General features: G+C 33.6%; 1 protein-coding gene across 1 annotated transcript in view; it reads left to right on the forward strand.

Moving 5' to 3' along the window:
- The window catches only part of LOC124359272 (4'-phosphopantetheine phosphatase), a 58,988-nt gene that overhangs the window by 31,615 nt on the left and 3,708 nt on the right, over window positions 1-23,665 (forward strand). Inside the window, exons 10-14 of the mRNA XM_046811887.1 lie at window positions 4,909-5,061; window positions 12,640-12,727; window positions 13,271-13,475; window positions 14,978-15,132; window positions 17,477-17,646. Of these exons, the coding sequence (XP_046667843.1) occupies window positions 4,909-5,061; window positions 12,640-12,727; window positions 13,271-13,475; window positions 14,978-15,132; window positions 17,477-17,646 (771 nt within the window). The remainder of the gene's footprint in view (window positions 1-4,908; window positions 5,062-12,639; window positions 12,728-13,270; window positions 13,476-14,977; window positions 15,133-17,476; window positions 17,647-23,665) is intronic.

The raw sequence follows: 23,665 nt of genomic DNA on the forward strand, positions 1-23,665 counted from the left end.
TTCTGGGTTATGTATGGTTTTCAGATGAATATTACGTACCTTAATGGTTTCATTAACAAGTAGGTAATGTTAAAGTAGAAGATTTTCTGGGAGAATCCACCAGCTACCATCGTGCAACATTAAAAAAAACCATGTGTATAAGGAGCATGAAACAATTCCTCTTTACTAAAATGATGTGAAACCTTCAAGAATTGTGTGAGTGTTGCCTCAAACTGAACAGAGGTTATATTGAACATGTCACCAGAGTTTAACACGTTCACTGCTAACTCAATTTTATGTACTGTTAGCCAGTGCTGAACAAATTATTTTTTCAGAATAATTTTTTTTTCAAATTTAACGTATAACAACCTTCTAAATATAATATATATGCTTTTTTGTGTCAATTTACTAAAATAAAATAATGATGCCCATGGGCGTCATCAGCACACAAATACATTATTTTTGTAATTGTGGCATTTGCACTATCCCTGTATGAAACAAGAGCCCCAGAAACGTTTTCATTTCAGTTAGGGTAAGAGGTTTCTAACCTGTGATTCGAGAATTTTCTAGTGTAGATTCTGACAAAAAACTCTCTTCAGCATGACCATTTGTCTCTCTAACAACTGACTCCAGAAACACTTTGTCAAAAATCATATTAAAATAAACAATAGGCTCGTCGTCCAGTACAGGAATTCGCAAACCGGTAGGCTGAGAAAACAGATACGTTTTCATGTCAGGAGTTACAGACCAAGGTAAAACAGGCCATGTTTGTTTCCGACCTCGATGTCGATTACCTGTAGTGGTAGGTTGTTGAGTGACAGGTTGTGTGTGTGGGGGGGTCTGCGGTCGTGGTTACAGATGGCTGAGTACAGCTGCTTGAGTTTGCCACGTGTTGGTCTGCGGTGTCTTCACTCACTCTTTCGATGTCTGAATCAGTCTCACCATCACTGTTCAGCTTCCAACTATTACTACTACTGAATTCATCTTCGGAATCATCTTCTATATCGATCTGCCGATCGATTTCACTCATAGTTAAAACTCGAGAGTTATGAAAAACGTTATCTTCATCGTCACTCATTTTAAGGTCAAAGGAACCACACAAACTATGAATGAAGAGTTCTCTGACTGAACAACAAAAACTGACCTACATACAGTTCGCTAAACTGACCTACTAACTGGCGGGAAATGAGAGCGCACCAAAACAAAGAAGCTTGACGCCGCGTGGCATTACCCGCACATGGCATGGCGACTATGTGATGCCTTACGGCGTCACCCACACTGAGCATGTTAACTGTTTTTGCATTTGTATACTTGTATATATTATGTTGGTAAAGCTATGTAAATAAAATCTTAGAATTTCAGTACTGTTTATTTTGATATATACTGTATTTATTTGTTGTAATTTATTATTGCAAATGATTGTTTTGAAAGAATAACAGAAATGTATGAACATTTGCCATTACTAATGGCTGTCATGACAATAGCAAATGTGTGTAATTTTTCTGTTATTCTCAGATTATTATTTTGGTTTTTCAACTATTCATACATGTATACAAAATCAAATCAAAATGGATTACTTATGACTCTTGAGTAAAGAATATACACCAATACATAAAGTTAATACATGTTAGCAGTGGTGTAACTAAGACTTGGCTTTGGAGGGATGCATCTGATTGAAGAGCACACCCAGAGGGGGAAGGTGTTGTATAGAATACATCATCTAAATTTAAATAAATTAGTACTAATTCATAGTAAACTATTTAACTGCTGTATTTCAAACAAGTTGGCTGGCTTGCTGTTTAACATTTATGTTTTAAATTTTTATGGTTTTTGGAGAGGGTTCTATACCTCATCCCTCCCCCTTAGTTACACCACTGTGTGTTAGTGTGTCAAATTGTTCCACTTGATAAATCCTTCAAGAGTTTAGAATGTCGTCTCAGTTGGCCAGGCCACAGGGTGTCTTCACAGTTTCAACAGCATCTTCTCTTTAAGATGAAAATCTGTGGTCTTCTTCACAAATAACATCAGTCCATGAAATTGAAGGTTAAAAGTACAGTATGTGCAGTGTTATGGTATAAATTTCTTGTAGTATTGTGAATGACAGATTGAAATATAAACAAAACAACCAAGTTGAATACCAGTTTAAATAAGTTCCTACATAGGTAATTACATTATACAATTACCTGAACTGTTGCAGCTTTTTTGTATAATTATAAACCTATTCAGATTTCAATAGCAGGAGAAACTCCTTATACCACCAGTTTGTATCGTGTATAGGACTAATAGAGTGAGAAATATACAATTTTAGTTTTTTATATATCAGTGAGAGCTTTCACTATTTTGAGCATGTATATAACAGTTTTTTTGATCATTGCATATCATATCCACATGTGATGTTCAAGTGATGGCATTGTTTACTATGGTTTCTACTAAATTTTAAAATTTTCATTCTTTTCTCTACCAAATCCAATTATACATACATACATAAGGTCAAGCTAGCATAACAAACTTGATGTAATCTATGCTAAAATACAATTTTAAAATCCAGGATCCATAAAATACTCATCTATACCAAATCCAATTATACATACATACATACATAAGGTCAAGCTAGCATAACAAACTTGATGTAATCTATGCTAAAATACAATTTTAAAATCCAGGATCCATAAAATACTCATCTATACCAAATCCAATTATACATACATACATACATAAGGTCAAGCTAGCATAACAAACTTGATGTAATCTATGCTAAAATACAATTTTAAAATCCAGGATCCATAAAATACTCATCTATACCAAATCCAATTATACATACATACATACATAAGGTCAAGCTAGCATAACAAACTTGATGTAATCTATGCTAAAATACAATTTTAAAATCCAGGATCCATAAAATACTCATCTATACCAAATCCAATTATACATACATACATACATAAGGTCAAGCTAGCATTACAAACTTGATGTAATCTATGCTAAAATACAATTTTAAAATCCAGGATCCATAAAATACTCATCTATACCAAATCCAATTATACACACATACATAAGGTCAAGCTAGCATAACAGACTTGATGTAATCTATGCTAAAATACAATTTAAAAATCCAGGATCCATAAAATACTCATCTATACCAAATCCAATTATACACACATACATAAGGTCAAGCTAGCATAACAGACTTGATGTAATCTATGCTAAAATACAATTTAAAAATCCAGGATCCATAAAATACTCATCTATACCAAATCCAATTATACACACATACATAAGGTCAAGCTAGCATAACAGACTTGATGTAATCTATGCTAAAATACAATTTAAAAATCCAGGATCCATAAAATACTCATCTATACCAAATCCAATTATACATACATACATACATAAGGTCAAGCTAGCATAACAAACTTGATGTAATCTATGCTAAAATACAATTTTAAAATCCAGGATCCATAAAATACTCATCTATACCAAATCCAATTATACATACATACATACATAAGGTCAAGCTAGCATTACAAACTTGATGTAATCTATGCTAAAATACAATTTTAAAATCCAGGATCCATAAAATACTCATCTATACCAAATCCAATTATACACACATACATAAGGTCAAGCTAGCATAACAGACTTGATGTAATCTATGCTAAAATACAATTTAAAAATCCAGGATCCATAAAATACTCATCTATACCAAATCCAATTATACACACATACATAAGGACAAGCTAGCATAACAGACTTGATGTAATCTATGCTAAAATACAATTTAAAAATCAAGGATCCATAAAATACTCATCTATACCAAATCCAATTATACACACATACATAAGGTCAAGCTAGCATAACAAACTTGATGTAATCTATGCTAAAATACAATTTAAAAATCCAGGATCCATAAAATACTCATCTATACCAAATCCAATTATACACACATACATAAGGTCAAGCTAGCATAACAAACTTGATGTAATCTATGCTAAAATACAATTTAAAAATCCAGGATCCATAAAATACTCATCTATACCAAATCCAATTATACACACATACATAAGGTCGAGCTAGCATAACAGACTTGATGTAATCTATGCTAAAATACAATTTAAAAATCAAGGATCCATAAAATACTCATCTATACAAAAATTCAATACTACATATATTGAATTATTGAAAAAAAGAAAATGTTAATTGTTATTGTAGTTTCCAAATTAATTGAGTTTCACAATACTAGCATTCGATAACATGCTGAGTTTAATCTCCTAATAATTTTTTCAGTAAATTCAATCAGATCAATACTTAAGAATTTTGCACTATCACTAATTTTATTTGTTGGCCCTGGAAAATCACCTCCTTATTATAACCTTCCTTTAACTGTGCTGTTAAAAAATTCTGTAGTTGAGTTAATTTTTTATCTGTTAACCTCAAACCAATATGCCAATTCAGAAAAAACTTGATTTGATTTATTTTCCATTTGAAAGTGAGAGTCGGCTTTAACAATTGCGGTTGTGTCATCTGCGTACAATATAATTTTTGGTGAAACATTTTTAGGTAAATCATTAATGTATAGAAGAAAAAATAGAGGTCAAAAAATATAACCTTGAGTAAAACCCACTTTAATTTCTTCTCATTGAGATCTAGATTTTAAATTATTAAAAAAAATTAGAGTTCTTTGGTACCGATTAACTAAAGAAGATTCAATCCACAGAATTGATCTATTTGAAAAATATACAATATATGTTGTTTTGCCCATTATACATTAATCTCAACCAGCCATTCTACAGTTTTGGATGACTTTTTTAAAATTAGAAGTTGTTATTTCTCAGTATTATAATTTCAAATGTACCCCTTTCTAGTTCATAAATAGAATAGGTATTTTCCCAAATATAATTTAGTTAAATTTCTTAATTTTAATTTCAGAGAATACTGGTTACAATGCTTTGAATCACAAGTAGACAAATTTGTCCAGAAAGCAATTGAAAGCCAGCCACAGAGTAAAACAGCTCCAACCAGAGGACAACAACTAAAGGAGAAATATCTTTCCAGACTACAACATTTGAAACAACAGCCATTGTGAGTATATAATGTAGGTTACAGTTCATCTTCAATTTCCAAATTTGTCATGGTCAATAAAAACTTAAAACCTAGATGTTTTTATTCTTAAAATTAATTTAATGTAAATTTGAACATTAAGAATGAATAACCTTTCACCAGGCAGCAAATTGTCTCATAAATTATTTTTAAGTAGGTTTTTGAGTAGGTCAAGTTTGTACTCTTTAACATGCAGACCTGTCTGCAGTTAACCTGTATCTAAATTCAGACATGCATGTAGCACTCCCACATCCCTTTTTATGTATGCAAACTAAACTGACTTTACTGAAACAGTTATGACTGCATATATAAAAAAACGGTTGTTGTACCAGACTGGAACTGTTACTAATTAATATGATGAATGTTGATTCTTATTGTATTTAACCCTTTGAGTGCCACATTTTCTCAAGGCATATGCATAAAGTGCCACGCTGTTTTTTGCGTATTTGTAAGCTTTTGGGAAAAATGCTGTTGTAAAATAACTACCCAACAGATTTTCATAAATTTGTTGTTGTTTTTTCTCATAAAATGAAGAATATGGTATATTTCGCTACAAACAAAATTTTATGTATAAAAATATTTAAATTACAGTATTTATAAAAAATTCTTTTTACTTTTTTATAAAAGGTTGTGTCAACCTAATTTGAGTGTATACAGTATTTTTAAGATTTTTTTTCTTTATACCATGATAAAATAACGCAAAGGACTTCTACAGGAAAATAAGATTCTTCAAAAGAGGTTTTACCCCATACCCATATTGGGTAAAAAACAGAAATGGAGAGTTGGTGACAGAAAGTACAAAAGTTATAGAAAGATGGAGAGAGTACTTTTGCGAGCTACTAAATGTAGAGGACCAAACTAGGGACGAAGAGCAAGTTGGTGAATACTATCATGTTCAACCAAATATAGAACCACCAACCATAGAAGAAGTAAAGGATGCAGTCAAAGCGCTAAAGACCAACAAAGCTCCTGGGAAGGATGAAATAACAGCAGAATTCTTGAAGAAAGGAGGAGAAATAATAGTGGAAAATCTATGGAAACTAATACTTCGTATTTGGGAGAAAGAAGAAATGCCAGCTGAATGGCAAGAAGCAATAATAATACCTATACACAAGAAGGGTGAAAAAGAAGAGTGTGATAACTACAGAGGCATCTCACTACTCAGCATCCCATATAAAGTTTTATCCAAAATTGTTTTAAACCGACTTGAACATTATACAAATGAAATAATCAGGGAAGAACAGGCAGGGTTCATAAAGGGCAGATCAACCACAAATCAGATTTTCATTTTCAAAGAAATATTAGCTAAATACTGGGAATATAATAAAGAATTTTTTGCCATATTTATTGACTTTCAAAAAGCATACGATAGCATAATCAGAAAGGAGTTGTGGACACAACTAGATAAATTTGGCATCCCGAGAAAATTAATAAACTTAGTTAAGATGAGTGTCACAGAGTCAAGAGGCTCAGTAAGAATTAATGGTCGGGACTGTGTACCTTTTGGGATAAACTCAGGAGTCAGACAAGGAGATGGTCTTTCTCCAATCTTATTTAATATTGCCATAGAAGAAGCACTTCAGAGTGTAGCAGAGAGGGATTTAGGGGTGGAAGTTGGAGCTAAACTAAACATCCTAGTTTTTGCAGATGATGTTGTCATATTTGCAGAAAATGTAGATGATTTGAGGTTACTAACTAGACTATTTATGAGTGAGGCAGAGAAAGTGGGGTTGAAGACGAATGATGCAAAAACTAAATATATGCACTTTAGAAGGAATCAAAATCAAAGAGGAGGACCCCTACAAATTGATGGGCATGTTTTCGAACAAGTGGAGAACTTTAAGTACCTTGGGGTCACAATATCAAATAAAAACACAGATGAACCAGAGATACAAAATAGGATCACCTCAGCAAATAGATGTGTATATGCATGCAATAGGATACTTTCAACCAAATCTCTCTCTCACAAAACTAAAACTAGAATATACAAAACAATTATATGTCCAGTGCTTTTGTACGGATCCGAAACGTGGAGGCTAAATAAGAAGGATGAGAAAAAGCTTCTAGTTTTCGAGAATAGAATTTTACGTAAAATTTATGGGCCATCATATGAACAAGGGGTATGGAGAAGAAAACATAATAGAGAAATCAGGGAGCTCTACAATAGTACGGATGTAATAGGAGAAATAAAGTGCAGAAGACTCCGTTGGGCAGGCCATGTTTTGAGAAGAGAAGAGGAATGCAAACTGAGGAGGGTAATGTACGGTAACCCAGAAGGAAGACGACCCCGTGGGAGACCGAAAGTGAGATGGTGGAACCAGGTGAAGGCTGATATGGAGAAGGTGGGCGCTTCAGAGGAAGATGCAGAGGACCGTTCAAGATGGAGGAGCTTTGTTGGTGCGGCTAAATATCACCTCCGATATAAATGGCCCTGGGAGTAAGAGTAAGTAAGTATACCATGATAAAGGCCATATAATTCTAAATGAAACCCATGTATAATATATTATTCTAGAATTAGAAAAACATAGCATTATATGTATAAACAAAATGCTGCCCGGTACCGACATTTTAAAAAACACACCTAACACAAACATAAATAAATAACACAAATTTAATAAATTGTACTACATTATAATTGTATTACATAGTAATAGTGTAGTTTTCGCAAAATCTAATAAAACATCAAAATAACACAAATAAATATTATTAGTAAATGTAGAGACAAATACTTGCTAACATATTTACATTGGCATTTTCAAATAATAAATTGTTTTTCTTTTAGTTTTTGTTTTCATTGATTGTCGTAATAACTTGTAAATTTCAAAATAGGTCAAAGAAAGTCTGTTCTTTTTAATACTGTAATTTATTTTGTCTCCAATAAGAAAAACTCGTCCAAAAATAGTGGCCTCTTGATAAGTACTCAAACAACATAAGTTTCACAGATAAAATAGTAGACAAAAAACATAAATCTCTTATTTATGGATAGTTTGGAACCTATAGAATACAGCTGTCTGGTTATTTGGCCAAAATAATCTTGTACTATATAAAATATTATCTAAATACGAAACGTTAAAACTAGCAAAGCTGAGGCACTCAAAGGGTTAAAAATACATTAAATATCAGTATCGGAATTAGATTCAAAATGTTAAGTAGTGACAGAAAGAGGCTGTTGGAAGTAATCTGTAAACTCATCAGCTGCAGATCTGAAACTATTCTGCTATGCTACAATACCGTTTCTTGAGGTAGCAAACTAACTTTATAATATTAATTTGTTCTTTAATTGATGCTGTTTTCTTTACTTTAACATGTTGTGTCATAGTGATGCACATCTTCTAATTATTTATAACTTCATAGTGATAAAAAACGAGTATGCAATAATGATTATGCAGGATGTTACGACTCAAGATAGGCCAAAAACGGGAATGATGTCTCGTTACCTAGCATATTATGCGATACGCTTAGGAGGTACCTGTAATGCTGGTACAAATTTATTTAAATTAAAAGAATTTCTCGTAAAAATTCAAAAGATTGTGGAATTAAATTTGTTCTGATAAAACTATCCTATTAACTGCAGTACCACGTACTGGATGGAGACTTCATGATGTATGGATGGGTAGTTAGTGTTGACTACACTTGGCCAGATGCTCTTCAGACAATCAGACCTACATTTTTCACATCTAGGGCCATTAGAGACATTGAATCTAAAGTTATGTAAGACAAGACAAGACAAGAGTTTCTTTATTTTCACATTCATCAAGAAGGAAATCGCGTCAAATACATAGTATCTTAAAATTTTTCCCAGGTTTGTTGTCATTAGCTGCCTGGGTCTTCACATTCTCTGCGAGTCGGGTCTCCAATTCAAGAAATCATTTACTGAGTAAAAGGGTCTCTCTTGGAACCAGGAGTGCAGGCTTTTCTTCAAATTCCTTCCTTCCATTTTCTTCAGCTCATCAGGGATATTATTGAAGAATTTTGCTCCAGCGTAGGTTGGTTTTGTTTCAGAGAGAGTTAACTTGTGGATCGGCAAAGTAAAGTTATTGGCATGCCTAGTATTGTAAGAGTGAATGTCTTGGTGCTGTTGGACATTATGAGTTTTAGCTATTACAATACACTCTACAATATAAAGGCTGACTACTGTTGATAACCTCCACTCTTTGAATACCCCTCTACAGCTCTCTCTAAATCCCAAGTCGGCCATGATTCTTAGAGCCTTTTTTTTGAAGAATGAGGATTCGTTGGAGATTTCTTTCAGTTGAACCACCCTCATTTCTCATATGGCTTTCAAACAGAGCATGATAGGCTGTTATTGTGGCTTTTGTCGTGCTTATAGCTTTTGTCCTTTTTATGGCATAAATTGCTGAGCTAAGCTTAAGGCATAAGTTATCAATATGATTTAGCCAAGAGAGTTGTCATCAACAATAATTCCGAGATAATTGGTTGAGCTGACAGATTGAAGATTTGGTAGATCTGAAATGTTATCCTTCTTGTTCCCAAATGAAATTAGTTTCGTCTTTGATTCATTGAACACCAAGTCATTGTTTCTACAGTAGTCCATAGCAATGTTAACAGCAATGTATGAATTTATTTCTAGATTTTCCACTGAGCTATTGGCAGTTAATAGCATAGAATCGTCAGCATACATGACTAAATTACTGTATGAATGTAAAACCTTAGGAAAATCATTAGTAAATAATATAAAAAGTACAGGCCCCAAAACAGATCCTTGCTGTATAGACAACAGCGACCCTCAGAGCCTTATGCAGATTATCTTACTGACATTGTATTTTCCAAATTCTTGGGCCAGAAATAAGTGACACTGAAATTTTTGCTACTATTTTCACCATTCTCAACCTTCATACTAGGGCAGCTTTTGCAGGAAGTTTGACAGTCAGCAGTGTTCAAACCCTGTTAGTATCTACAAACATGTCTGGATCTCAGGATGCTGTTATACATCCAACCATCCAACTCAGAATTTTAGTCATGTCAATATTAATTTAAACTACGCTGAGCAGCTTTTCCGGAACAGCCGAGATTCTAATAGAATATTTTACCATGGTGCTGATAGAACTTTTAACCGAGGTACTGCCAGGATAACGCCTTATAATACCTTTTATGCCAATCGTTCAGTAGGCCGTACCAAAATTATTCACAGGCCAACAATTACAGGCAATGTCAAGTTGGTATAAATAACCATAGTAATGATTAACAAGCAGCTAAAATCCCATTAGTTATCATCAAATTTAAAGTAATTTATTTACTGGAAACAGTAGTAGGCCTAATCAGAAACAGCACTTTTTGAACTTTAGGAACAATCAGAACCGTAATTTTCAGTTGTCTTATCAAATGTTTAAGTTAAACTCCAAAAGGGGAATTCACTATAAGGGCCGGCATTCCCCATGAAAACTAGGCCCATTAATCCTTTAGCTTCGTCTTTGCCCTAGGTCATATCTCTGGAAATTACCTCGATTTCAAATAGTAAGTCATCAGCTGATATTGATATGGGACCTATCAGCTTTATAATTGCTAAAAGTATTTTTAATTCTCTCCTCAGGCTCAGGGATGTAGTAAAGAAGATCGAAGAAACTTCTGTGACAGCTACAACAGCAAGTGGTTCAAATGTGTCATTTCAATTTTTGGCCCATATTCATTTTAAACTGGCTTGTGTTTTATGTGTTGCCTTTTCTTGTTGCTAATAGCTGTTTTTTACATTTTTTTTCTTCTCTTAGGATAAGAACCTTATAAATTGCACTTAGTCTTATAAGAACCTTAGCCCTGCTTCCGGAGTGACAGGATATTCAGGATGGGTAAAGTTAGGGGGTAGGGGCCACCTCCTATCGAGATCCATGAGGAAGAATTAGGGCACTAATCTCAAAGTCATGTCCCCCCAGAAGAAGAGGAGGCCAGCTCTGAACCAGCCTCTCCAGTCAAAACAGGCAGGGGGTGGCACACTCTTGTTGAGGCTAGCAAGAACCTCTGATAGAGAATGAACCCCACCAAATTCCATCAATCATCTCCTGCAGTAGACTAGATCTATCGAATTGCCCTTGTACCCCAGAAGCTCAACATTTGCGGTTAGTGATGTGATGCTCCTGGACATCCATAAGGTTTGTGAAGACACCCTGTGGCCTGGCCAACTGAGACGACATCCTAAACTCTTGAAGGATTTATCAAGTGGAATAATTTGACACACTAACACACAGTGGTGTAACTAAGGGGGAGGGATGAGGTATAGAACACTCTCCAAAAACCCTAATTTAAGTAACACATCGGTTTGTGCTGTGCTCAGTGGTAGGTTCAATTGGAAGGTATAAACCAGCCGGAAGTGATCCCTGCTGGGTCTTTTACCAGTTCCTGTTCTAGTTCCTCTAAAATGTACATTAATACATCTCAATGCGAAATTTCTTTTTCTTCGGTACTTCTCTAGTTATAACTGAAAATTGCCAGAACCAGGTGGAGGAAGACAACCTAAGTCCAATATTCAGAGAGAGGCTTGTTAATTCTCAGGTTCAGAAATTTAAAAAAAATATATATATTGTGTAGTGCTTTCCGGAAACTGTGACCAAACAGTTAAGTAAAATTAGCCTCTTCACTTATTCTGTTACTGTTAAGTCAGACAAGCTGTTCAGGTGCCGTCTACAACACTATGCTTCACCTAAAATGGGATTGATTCATGGTCACATTGAAGGCCTTCTGGAGAAAGGCGTTATTAGACCTTCAACTTCTTCTTACTCAATTTTTACTTCTGCATTTTTAGTACCAGAAAGAGGGAGGTTCTTCACGCCTGGTGGTTGACTTCTGAGCTTTAAACAATTTTCTGGAGCTTGACTCAACGCCAATACCTATATGAGTTTTCATTCCAATTTTTGGGCAAGACTAAATTCTTTTTGATGTTAGACTTAGTGTCCGCTTACAACCAGATACCTTTTGATGAGGATTCCAAGAAATACACATTTTGTGTTACGAGCACTGGCCAATGGGAATACAATTACTTTCCTTTCAGTTTAGCTAGTGGGAGCATTATCTTTATTCAGCTGATGAATACAATATTTTTGAGCAGGGTCAACTGTTAATCCGGAAAAGATGGTCATTTCCTCTCATAAGATAGAATTTCTGGGTCATCTCTTCGAAGATGGGAAATTTACCTATCTACAATTATCCTCGACCAAAAAATACTAAACAGATATTAACCTGTTTTTTAGATTTTAGGTTTTGTAGAATGAATGCCTTTTATTCCAAATTTATTCCTAATTTTGCGTTAATCTGTAGAACTTTGAACAGATTAAAGAAAAAGGATGTCATATGGGGCGAGGAGCAACAGAATGCCTTTCAACAATGTAAATGGTCTTTAATCTCTGCTCCAGTTCTATGTTTACTGACTTTTGATTGCTTCTATTCTTTCAATAGATGCTGGAGGTACAGCTGTAGGCACTGTACTTTTCTGTATTTTCAGGGTTACCTATCTGAAAGTATTTTCTAAATTTATTTTGTATTCTTGGTAATTTTTATAATAGTACTCATGTTTGTATGGTGGTAGTTAAAATGGTTTGGTGTATCTTTCAGTGCTTATGGAAATTTAACAGTGAGAAGTCTACTGGACACCATAGAGCATTGCCTAAAGGAGTTTGATTTTCCTGATCCCTATCTTGCCGTAAGTAAATATAATACATGCATTTATCTAAACTCAACATTAGTAAGCATTAAATTGTAAATAAAGCTTTTCTCTAAATTAAATTTAATTCAGTAATTTAAATTTATACATTACAGTATTATAGTTCATTGTAATTTTTGATATCTCTTAAGGAGTAGGCTAATTTCTACTCTGAATATCTCATATTAAAAACAACAGTGTTGTATGGTAAAAGAATTGTAAAACATATTGAATTAAATAAATAACAATCTTTGTTATATCACATTTTTATTTTAGTATTATTTTTTATGGAATAATGTCATGAGAACGTGTGAATATTTTGAAGTGCAATGTGGAAGTCATAAGTGCAACAGAATATCTACATTTTATACTGTCATGCATTTTTGGCATATTGAAATAAATGTTTGGTGTATGACCAAGTTTAATATTAAAATTTGTTCTTGGCATTCAAATTGGTAGTTGCATTTATTACTTTGTTTCCTTTAAACTATATTGATAAAAGCAAAAATAAACAAAAACACATATGTTTAATATAACTTACAGCAAAAGCAGTTAGAGAACGAGTGTGCCCTGGCACTGTTGCCTGAGAGATTGGCAGAACTGGACACACTGGGAGAGAGAGAGAGGAACATAGATTTGGCCACATCTGTTTTGGCAGGCAATATGTTTGACTGGGGAGCCAAGGAAGTGGTGGACCTCATGGAGGCTGGGGGCTTTGGCTTCAAACAGGCCAGAGACAGAATACCAGGTGAGAGTGTACACTTATTGACAATGTTAGTTACAGCTCATATCCAAAGTTTATAACAAATTATGAGACAAATGAGGCCAAAAATGTGATTTGAAAAGGGCCCTAAAAGCTTCTCTTGGCCCAAGCCATTCTCTATGATCCTCATCTTTTCCTCTTAATTTTCTTATACGACGTTCTATGTAGAAATTAGAATGAGACTTTGTGGCTCTTTCTTAATATAATCAAATTCAGCAGATTATTTCGATCCCACAGTGATTTATCCTACATTCCCCATGATGTACTAACTAATAATATAAGACTAAGTATCTAATATCAAATTTAAATAAATATAAAATTCTTCAAAGCTTTTTAAAAGCTAATCATAAAACTTACTACAAAACACATTTCTTGATTGTTAACAGAATGGCTTAATTTATTAAAAACTTTGGGGATATAATGGTTGATTAATGATTTGCCTATTATATTATAAAATTATATTATGGGTTTCAATTTCTATTACATCAGGAAGCATATAAAATTAGATCATGTTTATTCAATACATAACACAATAACAGTTTGATTTCAGATCAATATACAATGGTTTGATGTGGTACATAAAGTTGGCATCAGATATAATTTTGATTACATTCGTTTATAAAATCAAAATGTTACCAATCCTGCTGCAGTTATCTTAAATTACACTAAACAGTATGTGTAGATCTATTGGAAACATAATAAATTATTTAGATCAGAGATCTAATATAAATATTTTCTTTACAAATAGTACGATTTGAAATTGTTTTTATGTGATAAAACTCCAAGGTCATTTCACTTCAGTCCACTCTGAAGAGTTTCATAAAACTTCTTGTTCTTATCAGTTACCAATGGTTACATCAACAAATATCATTATGAATATTCTCTGTGGGGAAGCTGTTCCATTACACAAGAATTTCAAGTATTTGCTCAACTGGAATTGAAAGTAAAAAGTATTTATCTGGGACTTAGACTTATGGGACATTAACTGGAATATCTCACCAAAGCTTTTGTTTTGTGAAATAAAGGGAACTATGAAGGCAGGATGAAAATTTCAGTCCTCAATATGAAGTTGCTCTGATAGCACCAATATGTGAACTCAATCTTTGTCCATTATTACCTTAGTATTTGTGGGAACTGATGTTTGTTGTTCTGTTTGTGCAATTTAAAAAAATTTGAAGTTAGTTTTCATTAGTGTATGAACAAAACAGAATTAAGGCATTTATAGTTTATTTTTCTAATCAAGGAACTATGTCTCCTGTTGAAAACAATACAGGGTTTGATGATACATTAGGTAACTTTGTCACTTCATTGTTCATTGACTGTATAAGCATAGGTATCATAATTAAATAGCCATTATACGTTTTTCATCTCTCCTTTTTTAACTTTTAGAGCTGAACAAATTTTAGTACAAATATGTGCATTATCAGTAAGGTTGAATGAAGAATGCATTTATTATGTGTAAACAATGTATTGTTGTAATGTTACAGAAAGGCCATGGCTAGTTGATTGCTTGGACAGATGGTTGGAAAGGTTGGAGGGATCTCCTCACAAGTGTGCTGCCATATTTATAGACAACAGTGGTGTTGACTTTGTACTCGGGATACTCCCATTCGCTAGAGAGCTGCTCAGGCGGGGTACAAAGGTAATACATGTAGCTGTCCTGTAGTGTTTACTTTCAAGCAGTCATTGAGTTTTACTCAAGTGCACTTAAATGAGAATCACATTGGTTGTATCATTTTGCATAGGATTTTACAAGCATCACAAGGCTGCTAACTTTATTATACAGTAGTCTCTCTCTAATCCAACATAATTCAAACCAGACATGTGTTGGATTAGCCAAAATACATTATTACATTTTAATTATTACATTATCGTACTTGTAATAATATCACGTGCAGTATTGTACATTGAAAAGATTGTTTAATAAAATTGAAATGGAAAACTAAAAATTAAATGTTGGCCCTCCTCAGTTTTAATTTTGTAAAAAGAGTTAGTTTTGTGAGACTTTCTAGTTTTTTGTTTCTTAGATATAAAAAAAATTCTCGAAACATAAAGTCTTCGTAAAACCAAGATGTCTTTTGCTGCTTTTCCACTTTCCTCTGCCCACTTGGGATCGCAAATTGACAAATACGATCCCCTGTGACGATGGTACAGAAATTCCTACACTGCCTTTGTCTACTGGCCGGATTACTGAGGTGACCAGACTAGTGCAGGACGGACTATAGAGGGACTACTGTAGTTTGGTTGTGTGATTTATTTCCAGTTTTAAGTTTGTGTAAAGAAATAAACTGTGAATTTAAATCTAGTGAGAATTGAATGTTAACTAAAATAAGAGGATTGAACTCATCTCCAATAAATTATGAGATATTACAATTTGTCTAACTGTGCATTGAAAACCCTGTGTTAAGATTACTTTCTGGATATTGGCTTTTGAATATTTGTGATGTGTGAATATTTCTTGACCTGAGACACTATAGCAATTAAATTACGGTATGTGAGCAATATGGTGTCTGATACAAATGAATTACCAACGTTATTATGAAAATTTTTAAGTAATCATAAAAATATTACTGCATCTAAAATTACCTTGGATTATTTGTGTAAATTTTAATGAGTGTTAATTGATAACTAATAATCGTTGATTTCCACACGTATGTGGGTATTTGTTAGTGGCTTATTGCTAAGAACATCCTTTGAATAATGACCAACAATGAGAATAGTTTTTCTAGATGTTTTTATCAGATAATCAATTTTAAATATGTATTCCATTGTTTTTTTGTTAAATTCTTGGTACTTTGTAAAATCTAGATAGTAAAAAGTTAGTCATCTGATGTATTTCAGATTTGAAGTGATGTCAATTTGATGAGAGTGGCAGATTATAACGCCAATTTGCTATGTGTCACCCCCACGTTGGTTGCGATAATTTGCTGAAAGTCAGTTCTTTAGAGTTATTGACTCACCATGTAGTTGTACGCCCCTTGTCACCAGTGGCACGTTGTTGTACCATGTTGCTCATCATGGTATCGGTCGCCATCTTGCCCAATGCTAGCTGTATTCCCTCGGTATTACTAAAAAATTATTAGATTTGAACGTCTCTGGTGTTATCACCAGAGACAAGTCTGTGTGTATGTCAGGGTTCCAAAATATGTTAAGTAATGATTACAAAATTTAACATCACTCCACACTTTTTATAAAAGGGATATTAAAAAAAAAGTCAAATCAAGTGACCACGAGATTAATTTATTTCACTCACCTTGCAGTGCTTTGATAATTTTAAAAGTCTAAACAATATCCCATCCTTGATTAAATTTCAATACACTATACAACAGATCATTACTATCCCAGGAGAACTAACACATCCTCCTTGCTTCGAGTCTGGTGAAAGAAGAGCGAATCTCCGTATAAAACGACGGATACCGACTCAAAACAATACTCATCCCTTCTCTCGTTCAAATCAGCGTCTTCACGAATAAATTTAATTTAATTCTTTTTTTATAATTGTCGAAATTTATTACGTTTACTATAATTAATCAATTTAAGTATTTCTATTTTCTTTTTATTATTTTTTCAAAGCTTTTTATTTAAATTTTTAGCAACATGTGCTTTATGACGTCATCAATATACAAGTCATTCATACCACAATTGGCTTTTCTGCGTAATTCTATTTAATGTTTTTGTAAAACACGAATTTTGGTTATGTTTACTTCATTTTAATTAATCAAATCTTTTCCCGAATAAAGTTCAATAAATTTCTTCGTTATTAAATAAATCTCAATTCCGACAACATGTGATTCACTGACGTCACAGTCTGCCGATTCATTGACGTCACAGTCTGCCAATTCCCCGCGAATATTCAAATGTCGTAATTTGACCTGTTACACATCTTGAATGAAGCAATAAATATCAAATATGTACAGTAAACTACAAGTAATGTAGAAGTAATCTAAATTTACCTGTTTGTAACAGTTAGTTTTATTCGTCTGTAGGTTATCTTATGTGCCAACTCGGCCCCAGCTCTCAACGATGTGACCCACTCTGAGCTGCTGGTCTTGATACGGCAGGTGTCTTCCATGTGTGATGTCATTGCGGGGGCGGTCACTGAGGGCAGACTGGTTGCTATGGAAACAGCACAGGCTGGCCCATGTCTTGACCTTAGGTAATAAACTCAGTTTATCAAGAATATAGCTGTGGTTTGAAACTTTGAATGTTTGGTTTCTGTCTACATTCTACGTTGGTTTTATTGTTTCATTTTGAGAAAGTCCCCAACATGCTCAATTCTTTTTGCTAGATTACAAGTATTGAGTTGTCAGTTCAATTATATAAAATTATATGTATATAAAAATAGATTCTGGTTGTCAGTCCTTAGTGTTTTATTTAAAAAAAATAAAAATGCACTTTGTGACATTTCTGTGAAGAGAATTAAATTTGAAGTATAACTGCAGCAAAAATGCTGACTCTTCTCTAATTGATTAGCTATACAAACTTAATTAGTTAAAAAATGTTTATGATTCTCAATGTTTAAAAAATAATTGCCAATACATTAAATTTATTTATAATATTAATTGCCTGTATAAAACACAACAAAAAAACCTATTACAAAATAATTTACGTTTGTTTTATTTTGTTTATTTCATTTTACAATACCTTAATTTTTTATCTTTTTTAATTACAAAGTACTCAAAATATAAAAGGTTATCAAGAATTTTTTTGTTTTTCTTATAAGAAACCTTGATGCAGTTACCTTCTTTGGATAAACTATCTTGTATGTATTAATTTTTATTATTGTGTTTTTAAGTGTTATGGATCTTAATCAGTATAAAATGTTTCCTGAAAATTCTATTAGGAGGAAGATTGCAATAGACACTGTAATCAATCTACAGAAAATATCTTCTGGGTTGTTTTTAGGTTATTACCATTCTGGACATGACCTTGTTTTGTTAACTTGCATTGTTACTTTTGGATGGTTTTTTAAAGGAGAGATCTATCTTCTTTAACCCTCTCCCGCTCGCATTGTTTCCAGGCCCTCACGGTGCTTCTAACCTCAATTAATTCGCTCTGCCGGTCGCACTCGGTCAAAATACGCGGTGCCTCAACTTATATACGTTCTGTCAGAGTAATTAACTATAATTATATATATTAATTATTTTACTATATGTTGGTTCAATGAAGTTGATTGTACGAGACCAGGGAGGGGGCACACGGACAGCTGGGAGCCGGTGGCGCGGGGTTGTTGCGCAGATACTTGGTGAAGGTCATTGTCTGGCTCGCCGTCACTGCCACTGCCAGTCTGCCACTGTGATCACTCCGAACTACATCCTCAATGCCAACCACTTCACAAGGCTCTGGTACATCACTACACTCACTTGAATCGTCGCAATCACTACTAATAACGAGATCGATTTCACTCTCACGATGTGTACTACAACCCGCCATTGTTTCCGCATAACTAATATAAATAGCAAAATAATGGAATAAATCTACTGTAAAAGTAAAGTAAATGGTCTCCTGATCCAAACAACCCGTAGTAGTACAAAATATTGCTACTCAAGAGCAGCACTTATCGGCTCTAGTGGGTAAAGCAGTGCGTGCCGATCTGTGCCGTTTAAGCTGCAGTGGCTATGTGGTGGCCATGCCGATTCATGCCTTGCGAGCAGGAGAGGGTTAAGCATTATTCTGCCCATTCTCATGGGTTACGTCTAATTGTGAGGATTTGATCAAACAGAATAAGAGGGAGAGTCGATACAGTACAAGGTCCTACTGAAAAAGTGCTACGTTTCAGACAGGATTTGAACCTGCTCTATCTCTAACTTAATCTATCTTTGTTGCTTCAATTGTCATGCCATTGAGATAACCCTTAGAGCATCCTAAAATCAACCATGCAAGTCATTTTTTATCTGTGCAATAAAATTCAATTCTGCAAAATTGTATCAACAATACTTAATATGCAGGCCTAAATTATTCATATTATCTCTTTATCATGTAGTTTTTACATGTTTTTAATTCATGAATTAATAATAATATATTTTAGTTTATAAACATTTTTTTAATAGTGTTTGTGAAGGTAACAGGATTTTTGAAATATGGATGTTGGTGGATTCAGCTGGAGAGTGTCCATGGATTGATACCCTAATAAAGTATAAACATTACTTTTTATACACTATGATGTTAATATAATTATTTTATTGCAATATTTCATGTGACATCTGTGTACTACTAAATAAAATCTTTAATTTGTTGATATTTGTGTGTTATTGTCACTTATAATCAAATAGATCACTTACATTCATATTTATAAATAATTTTGTAAACAATTCTTTTTTGTTATTTATTTTACAATTATAGTACTTATAGTACTATAGTAGATCTTATCACCAAAGCTAGTAGTTTAGAATGACAAGAGAAGTTCAAATTTGTTTGGTTAATTTACTAAAGGGAACATGTCGAAAAAATTCAATTTAGTTACTAATTTCCTGTGATACAATTTTATCTTGTTTGCTACTTGTTGTATACTTGTTGTAAAAAATATATATACTACTGAAGTATAAACTTCTTGCTTTATTCATAGCTTACTATCATGTAAATTAATTAAAAAAATTATATTTTTAAATTGGCCAAAATATAAATTAATTTCTCCTACATTCAATCCGATTTATTATTTCATGTAGACTGTAACTACTAAAAATATTTAATATTAAAATATGTGGGACTTTGGAATAAATAACGTATATATGAATAATTAAACATGAACTATGCGCCCCACTTTTTGTTTCGTATAAATATTTGTTGTTTATTAACATTCACTCTTATACATTTTTAATGGGATTACGAATATGTTGGAATATATCAATTTACTATTTTCAGTTTTAAAAACATGTTCATTTTTTATTTAGTAATTTTCTATGTTTTAGTGTTGTGTTATTAGGTTTGATATGTAACATTTGTATTCCTTTGTAAAAATATCAAAACTAATACAGTATTTATTTCAGCGAAAACTAACATAATTAATTATACATACTTGGACACCACTCTGACGCTATCTATTACTTGTTATTGAACGATATAAGCAGATTTATATTACATTATCATAAATATGTTATTAATAGTACCGAAGTTAAAGTTACATGCGATATCATTAGACGTGGTTTGACGTCGGGAAAATACCAATTGGAAATATCAGCCCCGGAATATCAGTGCGGGCCCTGGTGGTGCCTCGGCAACACACCACATTTCTGGCGAAAGAAGAAAAACATCCCTTAAGATAGTACCTAAATTCAAGGTCAGATCATGTGAGGGCTTGTAAAGGCAACTTTAACTTTTTCTTTTTATAATATGTATGTATGCGTTTATTTACTTAAATCACATAATAACCAGTAGTAGATACAGAGTGGCCTCTATAAATATATATACACTAATCAAATTTGTATAAATGGCAATAGCTGAATTTAATTTTTTAATAAACATTGAATCACAAAAAGTACTTGCTCCGCCGGGACTCGAATCCAGATCTCTCACTTGCCGGGTGAATGTGCTACCATTACACCACAGAGCTCTTATTTTTACGATTAAATTATTTGTATTTGGCCATATCTGTCACATATTCGTTTAAATAACCAAACTAACATATGATCGGAAGACTAAATACCCGTCAAACGACTTTTATTTACATTAATTAAATTTGTATAAATGGCAATAGCTGAATTAAATTTTTTAATAAACATTGAATCACATTGATTTCAGTATTTAGTGCCACAAACATGTCCAGTGGCCCAGAACTACACTATTGGCACCTGTTGCTGATTCTCGCATCTCAGTTCAGTTTGAGTACAGATCTGTTTTGTTTCAGTCCGTTTACCGTTACTTTCACACGACGGAATGGTGAAACTGTTTCTGTACTAACTGTACTTCAGCTGAGTTGAGTTGCAAGAACTTTCAACTAACACCAAAAATGCAGAGTTTTGGGCCATTGCACGTGCTCATGGTGCGTTTTGGCAATAATTTTTTAAATCGGCCACTCCATGTGAATCTTTTTCACCATTTTTTTCTATTTATATTCATAATGTTGTTTAAAGTATCAACATTGAAATTACTATTATTTTACTGTACAAACCGTGAAAGAGTAGTGAATTTGATAAATTAAGATTGAGTGAGAACCCAGTTAGTGTTAGATTAAATTAAAAAGGGGTATAAAGGACTCTTAGTTTCCAATGCGTCAACCTAAGCTTATTGCACTCCCCGAGTTCTGCTAATATAGCCTGTCTACTCCTTTACCTTCAATGAGATCTAAGAGTTTCTGCCTAATGCTGATGTTGAATTCATCACAAGGCAAGGTCTTCTCAATCCTCAAGATTCTCACAATCCAAAATAATGTATTTAGCAGTCTCCTCCAGCTGATTACATAGTCTACATCTAGGATCTTAGTAGTAAGTCCTAAGGTGTGCAAGTGTTTCCTGAATTCACTTTGTTGAGTATTAAGAGAAATGATTTGTGTCAAAAAGTCTTTATTTAGCTTCATAAGGTAGTTCATGAACAGGATGTTAGTGCCTCTAATGTTTCTTGTCAAATGATTGGCCAGAAATACTGCCACCAACGACAGTGCTTGTCTCTAAACCATTTCGTAATGGTTTTGTAAGCATTAGTGTTAGTTGAATTAAATGTGTGTTTTAGAGATAGTTTTGCATTAAGTTGACACAAAACATTTTTTTTACGATTTCTGACTTTTGAGTAACATAACACATTGTTATCACTCGTTAATTTAACCTAGTTTGTAGTCTACTGGGTACGTTCATTAAGTATCAGGACTGGTTTCCTAAAATCAAAATTTACTGCAGGTATGATTACAATTACTTAATAATCTTCAAAATACATTCCTCTTGCATCGAAACACTTAGTTCAGCTCATCTGCTACTTGTCAAAAGCCCTCTGGAAGTCGATTCCATAATACTATTGAGAACCTTTGTTGTCACCTTGATGGAGTCGAATCGATGTCCTTTGAGCTCCCTTTTCATTTGCGGAAACAAGAAAACGTCTGTTGGAGCCATGTCTAGGCTGTTGGGGGGGTTGAGGCAATGTTGCCATGCTGAATTTCACCAGTAGGTGCCGTACAGCAATTGCACCATGGTACAGTGAATTGTTAATGGGCCATTGCACGTGCTCATGGTGGGTTTTGGCAATAATTTTTTAAATCGGCCACTCCATGTGAATCTTTTTCACCATTTTTTTCTATTTATATTTATCTTTCGGATGCGGGGTTCCCTGCGTGTGCCATTCTGAACTTTAACATTTGTTTCTGAGTCATACTGGAACACCCACGATTCATTGTTGGTAATAACTTTGTCGAGAAAATATTCCTGGACGTAATATAAAGTTTCTTGCAAAATTTCCAACCGTGACAGTTTTTGTTCCTCGCTCAAAGCTTTCGGCACCAGCTTCGTGCACACTTTCCTCATTGCAAGATCCTCTGTTACAATGGTGTGGATGGTTCCAACTAAAAGGCTGGTCTCCTCACTAATAAGGGTGATTGTTTAACATCTGTCAGTGTCGGATTTCCTGAGTTTAAAGCAAAACTTCACAGCGTATTGCTCGACGTCCACTCCATGCTGATACAATGACACCATAAAAAAAATCACACGGCTAAAGAATCCACTTCCTGTCTCAACGCATGCCTGCAGGCAACTGAATTGAAGTGTGCCTGAGTGGTGGAGGACTCCTCTCAGCGAACCAGCCCCGATACTTTTAACAGACCCTGTATGGGTTTAGGTTCCATCTAAGTAAGGAAGAGACCATTACAGATCTTGTGCATAATGTTACTGGCTTTGGTTTCATTGACCAATGGTAAAGGTCAGATAAAATTATTTTACCTTAACAATAAATGTTATTTACAGAATAAAAAAATGTGGTTTCAAATAAGGAACCATACTTAACTAACAAAATGTTGAGTGAGATAGGACAATCCACTTGACTAATTCAAGTTATTGCTATGTATTATTGTATTGTTAAACAAAAAGGAAATGTTGTTAGGTTTGTAAAGGAGTTAGTTATTCAAGTAGCTATCCTTTATCACATAAAAAAATGTCTTTGTTGGAATGATATCGTATGTACCAATTTTTTAGGCATTCTACTTAGTTGCTAATTTTTTTAAATATCTGACAAGCTCTGATAGTTAAAATTATTACTTT

Source organism: Homalodisca vitripennis, chromosome 4 (assembly GCF_021130785.1).
Source record: "Homalodisca vitripennis isolate AUS2020 chromosome 4, UT_GWSS_2.1, whole genome shotgun sequence".
Taxonomy (NCBI): Eukaryota; Metazoa; Arthropoda; class Insecta; order Hemiptera; family Cicadellidae; genus Homalodisca; species Homalodisca vitripennis.